General features: G+C 38.9%; 1 protein-coding gene across 1 annotated transcript; it reads right to left on the bottom strand.

The window, feature by feature from the left end:
* Positions 1-290: 290 nt before the first annotated feature.
* LOC132164132 (large ribosomal subunit protein uL11) lies at positions 291-1,100 on the bottom strand. The gene has a single exon (XM_059574561.1). The coding sequence runs from the start codon at positions 979-981 to the stop codon at positions 481-483; it is 501 nt and encodes a 166-aa protein (XP_059430544.1). The 5' UTR covers positions 982-1,100; the 3' UTR covers positions 291-480.
* Between the last annotated feature and the right edge of the window lie 9,641 nt (positions 1,101-10,741).

The following is a 10,741-nucleotide window of genomic DNA, read 5'->3' as shown; positions in this document are numbered from 1 at the left end:
TGACACTAAGTCAAATACGTCCCCCCTTGAATACGATACGAGTCAAGAAAACTGACAAACAATGTTAACGGAAGAAATTACCAAAATGCAAGTAAAAAATATTCAAGAAACAAAAAACTAATTCCCATTTCCTATTTTTCCACTCAACTATATACCCTAGCCATCTCCACCAAAAAAACCACCATGTTTAAATAAGTAAAATGCCAAGCACGCATGAACTTATTAACCAGTCAAACCCTACAAATAATCACAAAAACACACTCAAATAAGCAAATATACTGATCAAGATATGAATGAAACGTACCATCCAAACCCTAGATATCATAATTCCATCAGGATCATTAAATTAGCTCCTAAAATCCCTCCAAATCATATAATTACCTCGAAATAGTAAATCACAACTTCAAAATCCCCAGATTATCCAAAAATTAAAATTCTATTTAAAATTGAAAAAAAAAATGAAACTTCTCACTGGGGAGCTCAATCCTGAGGGATTTCGACGTCACCGTCGGCTATCTCCTGCTGCAAGTCCTTTGGGTCTTTCCCGTCGACCGTACAACCAACGGACACGCATGTGCCAAGGATCTCCTTGACTGTGCCGGAGAGGTCCTTGGCCATGGACCTGGGCTTCATGACCTTGGCGATCTCGATAACGTCATCTAGGGAGATGTTCCCGCTGTGTTTAATGTTTTTGGTCTTCTTGCGGTCGCGCTCGGGCTCCTTGAGCGCCTTGATGACGAGGGCGGCGGCGGACGGCACCACCGAGACCTTGGCCTGACGGTTCTGGACCGTGAGCTTGACCGTGACGCGGAGGCCCTTCCAGTCCTTGGCAGTCTCCTTCGCTATGTCTTCTCCGATCTTCTTGGGGGAGAGCCCGAGCGGCCCGATCTTCGGGGCCAGAGAACTCGCCGCACCAACCTCGCCGCCGGTCACTCGAACATAGACGTCGACGACCTGTGAGGGGTCAAACTTCGGCGGCATGGTTGGCTCGTTTGGGATGAGGGAGCTAGGGTTTCCGAAAAGCGAGTGCGAGTGGGAAACTATGAGGATTATAACGAAGCTAGGGTTTTGCCCAATGTTGGAGCAAATGTCTGTTTTGGACCTTGGATAATGAGGAGTTTTAACTTTTAGGGCTGTCTTTTCGAGGATATGGAATGGGTATTTTGGTACTATGTGAATATTGTTCATTCATCTTTAGAATGCCAAACAAAGGGAAAACTACTCTCAACTCCAAAATTTTCACTTCAATTGTAATTGCAATGCCTTTTTAAAAATAAAAAATAAAAATAAAAGTCTTTTTAAACTAAAAATAAACGAGGTAATAATTGACTCCTAAATTACTTGTCCCTTTATTTAACTTCCTACATTAGATGTTTTTTTTATTAAATTCTATTGAAAATGGGTCACATACATTTATAATTGACCCCAAAATTACATGTTCCTTTCATTTATCCCACTTCATTAGTGTCGTAGACATGTCGCCAAAACAGTTGTCGTAGCCAGGTTGAGGCAGGAGATCTCCGAGGGAGTTGATGGGCATCTGCAAAATCGAAAAGGCATCAAAGGACCCCTAGTCTGAGTCGGAGGCACTCCAATTCTTAAGTCGGCATAGCTGTGTAAGGAGTTCGTTTGAGATGAGTAAGTCATCTTCGGCTCTTAAGGGAGCGGGGTATGGAGTTTACAGAGGAAGGAGGCCGAGGAGACCTCCTTGTTATCCGAGAGGCTCTAATAGGAGTCATTTTCTTGAGTTTTTTTTTTGGTATATCTTTAGTAGTGTTGCATTTCAATATATATATATATATAGACACTAACGAGCTTGGGAGGTTGAGCGATCCACCTTCCTTGATCCTGGGGGTCAAGGCTCACAAGCCCTCTAGGTCGAGCGATGACGTGTCTCTGGTATGCGTAATTGCAGCCGTGCCATGAAGGTGTTATGATGTGATGCAGCGTGACGTCGTAGGTCGCAAAGATAAACAAGAAATAAACAATCATTCTTAAAATCTTGAGTCTATCAAGGATATAAGGACTTCTTCTCAAAATACAAGAGTCTATCTAGGATTTGAGGTCAAAAGATAGAAGAAACTCAAATTCTGAACTTTCTTATTGAAAAACTGATAAATTATAACAAAGCTGCATTCTTGTGTCTATAAAATATGTATTTACAGGCCCCAAACTCCTTACCCTAATAGTGATATGAAATAAGTCGGTTAACAAAAATTGCATCGAGCGTTTAGATGGGACATTTCCATGTACAATCTTGCTCAAACTGCAATTACCTTAGTTTAACCAAGTGGGAGCTAAATGGGAAACCGTCCATCTAAGCATTATCAGAGTGAATGCATAGGAAAGTAAAATAAATCTAAAAAGTCTATTAATTATTACAGGGACGAGTGTAATCCTCAACACAATGACATGGAGCAACTAACAATAATTTAAACCAAACCTGATAATAGTATGAAGATCTTTTTTAAGCAAAATCTGCAATAGCAATCGTGCCACTCTTTAGTTCTAGAAATAGGCTTCCAACAAGAGTAATAACCACGTAAGTCTAAGGACTTAGTAAGTACACCCCACAATAGAGTATGACATGAACCCGTTGTTATTAAACAGAAATAAACATCCAGTTTTATTAAACATTTAAAAGATGTGTTGTCTCCGTTAATATGCCTTGAAAATATTATTTGGTCGATAAAAGTTGGTGTACTCGTGACAGCAATTGCTTAAGAATTTTAACGCAAAAAACTAATACTTTATAGGTCATAAGTATCATATATGGTATACCTGAGATATTATCACTTCTCAGCTGCGTTGGCCCTGTCCAGAGAAACCTGTAATTAGGGCTGTTAAGTGGACGAAGCGTTTCATGAGCAAGCTCGGGCTCGGATCGCATAAGCTCGGCTCGTTCTTGACTCGAATATCAAATGAAGCGTTTTGTGAACACGAATCCTGACTCAAATATTAAATGAAACTAGCTTGGCTCGACTCGGCTAAGCTCGTGAGCAGCTCCTATAAGGCTCGAATCGGTAGTTATTCACATAATTCCTCATATTAATATTAAAAATTGATGATTTTTTTTTTTTTTTTTTTTTCTAATAGCATCATTTTATTATAAAATGATGCATATCCTTTCTCTTCGAAACCAAGTGCCTTGTTGCATTGACTTGAGCTCCATACTTCGCTAGTCAGACTAAGTAAATGCTCATATGCAAGCTGGCTTCTTGAGCTGTTTAAGAATACTTGAAGTTTAAATTTATAATAAAAAAATAAATTAAATTAAATATAAGAGCCAGCTCGTGAACTGGCTCGGCTCGACTCGATTTATTATGAGCTCAAGCTCGAGCTCCATTTTTTGGTTCGTCCTTAAGTTCGAGTAAAATTTAAACAAGCCGAGCCCAGACAAGGAAAGCTCGCTCAAGCTCGGCTCGTTTACACCCCTACCTGTAATACAATGTCAGTGCTCCGACCATCGTACGCTACCGTCCATAATACTAGCAGCCCGACCGAATCCGACCTCGGGTGACCCATGCTACTAATGATGTACGTTCTGTAGTGACCTGCCCATTAAGGCTGTGCCGGTCACGAAATAATCATTAGATCCAAGACATATATAACACATCCATAAACAGTTTGAACATAGAATCAAGTGTTTATAGTAAGTCCATTGCCATTATACTGCATGTACCGGTGTACTATGTCATACGATACATTTTATCAACTAGTTTATTAAAGCAGTTACCAAGTTGTAAAAAATATAGGCATGCTCATATAATACGTGTGGTCAGTCAGCTAGCATATCACACGTTTAAGAAAAGTGTTCGTAAATGTCTACTTACCACGTGCGCTTGCTCGATTCCTCCGACATCATGAATCCAAGCTATAATGAAACATGACTCATCGTTATAAGCAGTATTAGAAAACTCTACGAGGTTCCATTTAATGAAAAGAGATGCTAAAAACCCTAGTGTCACATATTTGGGTTAAGGGGCATTTGCCTTGCTCTCTGGGCGAGCGCGCGCTCACTAGGGCGAGCATTCCGCCAGAAACTCCCCAAAATGTGTTTTAGGCTCTATCTAAAATTGTGGGTTGATACATCTCTTCCTAGGCTCTAAATAGACACGTGCAAGGCACCGACATGCTAATATGCAACTCAAAGCAATAAAAATGCAGGTTTAAGGCTTCGTAAAACGTTTTTTTGTCTTTGTAAGGAAATAGGTGTAAAAACTTGTCAAAACATCTTTAAAACTCGCAAGAATATATAAAGAAAGGGTCAAGAAATCACCTTAAGAGATAGCAAAGGCACCAAACTCTCTCCCTTCTCTCTCCAAGTCACTTCTCACATTAGGGTTAGGTTTTTATGAGGTTGAAGGTGGCTGAGGGTCGAAGAGTAGGGCTTATATAGAGGGTTGAGGCATGCCTTGCTTTGAAAAAGTACAGAATGGGTTAAAATTGCTTTTTAGAAATGGCAGTGAGCGATCGAGTATTGTTGAGTGAGTGCTCGGGTACTATTTACACAATGGGTAAAAAGGTTCAAGCGTACGTTTAGGTTTTGCCCAATGATTTGAAGACCGGTTAGCGAGTGTTTGTGTGGTCCCAAGGCACGCGCTCACACATAGGCCAAGAGCGGGCACTCGGTGGTCCCCTAGCACGCACTCGGCCAGTGAGAGGGTTTCAGGGTTTTTGCTTCCAAAAGTCTCAAGGGGTTGAGTTATTTGAAAAAGGTTTAGGTCACTTGGTTTAAGGCTTTGTTTTAAGGAAATATTAACCATTTTAGTAAGAAATCTTTAACTATAAACACAAGTGCTTTGTCAGGGTATTACACTCTCTCCCCTTACAAGAATCTCATCCTCGAAATTTTGTGTTTTATAATAAAACAAGATCCTCTCGGTGGAGAAGGTTTTAAAAATAGTTAATAGCTAGGACAAAGATAGCTGTCTTAAAAGAGACATGTTAACAATAAGGTTTAGGCATGCATAATAAATCTAAGAAAAGAAATAGTCATATACATACAAAATTGTCACCACCAAGGTGGACTTATAATGTAGCAAAATATGAACAAACAACTACACAAATAGAAGTCTATGAAAGTCATCCTATGTACAGGGTCGTTTGGACCTCCTAGGGCTGCGCTCCATTGACCCTCGACCCGGGGTGCCTTGTGCATTAGGGCTCCCCCTCCCTAAGTTGAAGCTTGGGCTTTAAATGCTGTAATCCCTCACATCAAGAAGGGGTCTCATCAAGTGACTGTGAATCTCCTAGATTAGGGAGTGATCGGCTGTCTGCATCTCCTGCATACTCTGGAATGCCATCGACAATCTCCCCATCTCTAAGGGAAGGCTCCCCATAGACTGTCGAACTCCACAGTGCACAAAGGAGCAATAGTCGATGGAACTCTGGGTTAGGAAGGCGTATAGACAGAGAGCCCTCCCCTGCGTGACAGTGGTAAGGCTCTTGACCGGATGTACTCGGCTGATCATCACGTGATATACAAGCCAATCGTCGTCTTGGAGGGCATTGATCTGAAAGCCCCCATCCCCTTCCATCCCCATCCGATGGGGGCACCCATCGTCAAAACGCTCGAACAGCTTGCGGCGGCTGGGAGTGCGGTCGAATGGCCATGGGAAGTCGAGGTTGCGTACCCGTGGTGTCCCAATGATCTGGCTGATGATATTGGGGGTCACTAGGATAGGCCTGCCTATGAGCCACGTCCTAAAGGAATCTCCCTCCCGGTCATGCAAGTTTGCGTAGAACTCACGAACTATCTTGGCGGTGGCTGGTCGGTGGTCCTCCATCATCGGCAACCATCTCTAGGCGTTGAGTATGTCATGTACTTTTGGGGCGTAGTTGCCACGTCGGACACCTCCATCCCCCTCTCTATGATCATGTTGGGGCCGCTGTAGAGGGAGTTGTACGACGCTCCACTTTGGCGACCCTGAAGCAAGTGTAGTCATAGATGAGCTGGGCGTTGTCCTTGTTTGTGCCTAAACTGACCTCAGTGAAGGCGCCTCAGTCGGGATTAGGGACTGGGGACTCATCAGAAGGGGCCTCCTCCTCTGCCTCATGTTGTAACAAATACCCACCTAAATTAATAGGAAAATATTTGCTACGTCTTACTCGCAAAAGCACAAGATCAGATGATAGTATAGTTAGACAAATACGAGATTATTCCCACGAGGATTGTTGATTTTGCTTAAAATTAATTTTCCAAATTAAATATAAGAATTATCACGAATTGAAATATTGAAAAAAAAAAAAAAAAATAGAACGAAAGGGTTAGGGTTTTGAAATCCACCCTAATCAGACTAATTAAGATAACAATATGCCGATGTTTCAATCATACCGGTATATTTAATACTTGTCAACCTAAGGGCATGGTATCTACTCCTTAAGCTATAGATCTCCCTAATCAACGAATTAGACATGGTATCAACTCTAATTCTTTCGTGATAAGGTACTTTTGTCACTTTATTAAGCCCAAGATTTGGTCATCTAAATTGACTTAATTAACAAATCCATACCATACTCATATGCAGAATTCAATCAAATAGAAACTAATGAATTGAAATATACCAAAATATGTTTGAAACAAAGGCGAAAGTATTGAAATCCTAAAAACACATGATTCGGGCTTCAATCTATCCCCTAACAAAATATTTAACTACACATGATAAAACTAAAAATAAAATAAAATAAAAGAATAAACCAGAAACGACTCATGGAAGTAGCTCCAAATTCTCCTCTTTGGAATTGTCTATCTTTCTATAAGGCTTAAAGGTTTATTTATAGGCTTAGAAAAACCCTAAAAGCTCTAGAAAACCTAATAAAATCGGAGGTCTAACTACTAGTCCAATTAGGAGTTGCAAAACCTAATTTGGGTTGAGAAAGGAGTCTAGCCGCATATCTTGTTGCTCCAGCGCACGGGTGCGCTCAATCTGAAGGTTGTGCGCTCGAGCGCATACATGCGCTCGATCTCACTCTCTGTTGCGATCGAGCCTTCTACTTGCTACACTCGAGCACTGATGCGCTCGAGCCTAAGTGGCGCACTCGATCCCTGGCTCTTTGCAGGTTTTCCTCAATTTGCCATTTAAGCTTTGAACTTTTTCAGAAATGCTTCATTTTCTTCAAAAACTTCGAAACTAACAAAAACACAAAAAGGAAACAAAACATCACAAAGTAACACGACTAAGAGATTAACATATGTAAATTAAGGAAAAATATTATCACCTCCTGCATCTCAATGTCGGAGTCGGAGTCTGTAACGAACCCGGTGAAAATCAGTTAACTAGTAACTATTGATAAGCGCCGAATGTTGTACATTCAAGCCCCTTAATTTACATATGTTAATTTCTTAGCATTGTTATTTGTTGGATTTTGTTTTATTTTTGTGTTTCAAGTCTCATTTGACAAACCATTGGAAAATGGGCTTAAAAGATCAAGAAGCTGAGTATTCTAGACCTGGGATCGAGAGCACCTGCGCCTGAGCGTCTGCGGCCATGAATCGAGCGCATGCCTGCGCTTGCGTGCATAACAGCTAGGCTCGAGTGCACCAAATCTTGGATCGAGAGCACACGGGCGTACAGTGCACGGCAAGCAGTCCTCTCCAGCATGGACTTCATATTAAATGCAATTGTTCTTAATTTCCAAAATCAATATTTGTGAAATTCTTCTCTTATCTTAAAAAGTATTTTACTTTTATTGATCTCAAATCATTCTTGTTTTCTGTGATTATGAGAATGATGGTTATACAATGGGTTTAATTGACATATGATCAATAGGATTTGATAGGCCATGCCTAGGGAAGACGGATTGTACTATACCCTAGTTTAGTGTAATTTAGGTAAACAATCTGTGCCAACCGAAGATGGGTTATACTTATTCATTGATTGTCTGTATCCTATTAAAGAATTTGATAATTTATACCTAGGGAAGACGAGTCGTACCGCATCTTAGTGGTTAGGTGGACGATTTGTGCCAACCGAAGATAGATTATGTTTATTCTTTAATAAGGTAGTTTCTTGTTTATTTATAACATGCATAGAATAAATTTCTGGGATTAATTATGATTAACCATTGTTGTGCGAATAGAGGTGAAGTCAATACCCTACACTCTCTTTCTTATTTTAAATCTCTTTTATTTTCATGCACTTTAGTTTTAAAGAAAATCAAATCAGATATCTTTTTAATTAAGTTAATTTTAATCTTTCGAATTTGATAACAAAACTCCTGCAGGCCTTGAGGTTCGACACCCTCTCTATAGCTGTATCCTACAAAGATTCATCCTATTGCGAGTGGTTATTTTTATAATTGATATTTTTGGTCACAAAAATACCACATCAACTATCTTCATAGTTTGTTAAGTACCAAAATATTCATATTTTAGCCATTAACTTACATTCGTTAAATCCGTAGTTTTGTTAGTTTGTATTATTTTATTTCCTTTTGTATTTTCTTCGTTTTATAGGTGTTTGGAAGAAAAGAAAGTATTTCTGGAAGTCTCGGGCTTAAAGAACAAAATTAAAAAGAAGTTAGAAGATTTGAAGCAAGTAAAAGCATTCTGGTAGTGCGATCGATCGCAAGTCACCTGCGATCGAGCGCACTTCCAGAGAGGTCCAGACGAGCGAGTGCAGCCTTACGCTCGTGCACACAGAAGGAGACTCGATCGCAGATGTGCGATCAAGTGTACACGAGCTCAATCGATCGCACCCGTGCGCTGGAGAACAGTCAGCTGCAGCTAGAATTCCCTTTCCTTCCATATTAGGGTATTCCAAGTCCCACTTATAAGAGGACTAAACCCTATGAATTTTCTAGGTTTACTAGGGGTTTTAGGATTTCTTTAGGCTTATAAATAGACCACTTAGCTTCTAGGAAAAGGGTGTGGAGAAAGAGGCACAAGCTCTAGAAAGGAACTGAAGGCTAGATCAAGAGGAGTTTGGATTTTTCTTCTCTTCCACCTTTTATTTTGTTATGTAATTTATATTTTAATTGGGGCTAGATTGAAGCCCTAATCATGCCTTTTTAGGATTTTAATATTGGCACATTTGCTACAATTATATTTTGGTGTATTTAACTTAATTAATTATTGTTTTATTGAATTCCTCATATGTGTTTGCCTGATCAACATATGCATGTTGTAACATCCCGATATTTCTCTTATTTTATCTTGTAAATAAATCGAGTATTACGCTAAAATAATCTTACAAACTCTACCAACTTGGAGTCTCTATACATCTCAAATATGAATCTATAATCACAACTGCGTAATTACCTTGACTTTTCATTCCTGGAAGCACTACAAAAATTGTAAAGTAATGAGTCAATTAATTCATGATAATATAAATCATTGTTACACCAATTATATCAAAAGGCCAGACATTTAATAAAACTACAAAGATCTGTATTATTGAATATCAATATCACTCTCAGTAAGTAAGAATACTTACAGTAGATCACATGAAGGGATCATCAAAGGTAATTACTTGTTGAAACTCATTTTGCTCCGCACAGTCTTTTTCATTCAATATCTCTCACTGTCTCCAAAAACTCCCTCTCAATCTCTGATTCTCTGTCTCCATCTTTCTCTGAATTATCTTCGTCTCACTGCCTCTCCCTCTAACTCTGCCTCTCACCATCTCTCTGCTAGCTCTCTCGCTCTCTCTCTCTCTCTCTCTCTCTCGTGTTTTTTCTTTCTTGCAGTGCTTTGTCTCGCCTTTTCTGTTTTTACTCTGTGTAAACACTCTCAGAAAGAAGAAAGACCGAGTAGAAAGCGGAAGAAGGAAGAATATGTGAAAAAGAAGGGAGAGGAGTGGTGAAATTGTGAAGGGGAAGAGCTTTATTTATAGGAAAAAAACAAATACTATTCTACATTTCATTTACAATTCTACCCTAATTTTACTTTTCCACCTACCATTAACTATTCTACATTCCATTTATAATTCTATCTTCCTTTTACTATATCAATACTATTATATTTACCATTGACTATTCTACATTCTCTTACTATTCTACCTACCAATACTATTCTACCATTTACTATCCTATTATTCATCAATTAGCATTCTCTAATTACCACTCTCCGTAACACCATAAATTTTCCAATAATTTAAATTATTAGCTAAAATGAATATTAAAATAACATCATCATCAAAATAATATATATTTAAATAACTTTGAAAATTCTGGGCGCTACACATGTGGTATGGATTAGTTAATTAAATCAATTTGAATGACCGAGTTTTGGGTTTAATAAAGTAACAAAAGAATCTCACACTAAGTTCTTGGGTTAATCAACATGGGGAACCGGGAGAATACACTCATGCCCTAGGCCTTATGTGTTTGTCGATGTCCACAGATTTATGCTAAAGAACAACTTAGCATACACCCATGCTAATCATTTAAGAAAGAAAAGAATTATAGTATACAACCATGCCTAATTCGTTGCTTAAGAAAATCTATAGCTTAAGGAGTATACACCCATGCTCTTAGGTTGGCAAACATTAAATATACCAGTATGATTGGCACATTAGCATATTGTTATCCTAATTAGTCTGATTAGTGGTAGATATCCAAACCCTAATCCTCTTTTTTTTTTAGTTTATCATTTATTTTATTTCTTTATTTTAATTCAATCGTGATAATTGAATTTTATCTATTAATTAAATAAGAAATTACTTCTAAACATAATTTACCAATCTTCGTGGGAATGATCTCGTATTTGCCTGATATACTATCGTTTGATCTTGTGCAC

The sequence above is a fragment of the Corylus avellana genome, chromosome ca10 (assembly GCF_901000735.1).
Source record: "Corylus avellana chromosome ca10, CavTom2PMs-1.0".
NCBI lineage: Eukaryota > Viridiplantae > Streptophyta > Magnoliopsida > Fagales > Betulaceae > Corylus > Corylus avellana.
Note: the sequence above shows the minus strand (reverse complement) of the source record. Positions and strands in the feature narration are given on the sequence as shown.

What these genes read in the sequence shown, in the direction of transcription:
- LOC132164132 (XM_059574561.1), bottom strand. Translation starts at nt 981, where the DNA reads ATGCCGCCGAAGTTTGACCCCTCACAGGTCGTCGACGTCTATGTTCGA.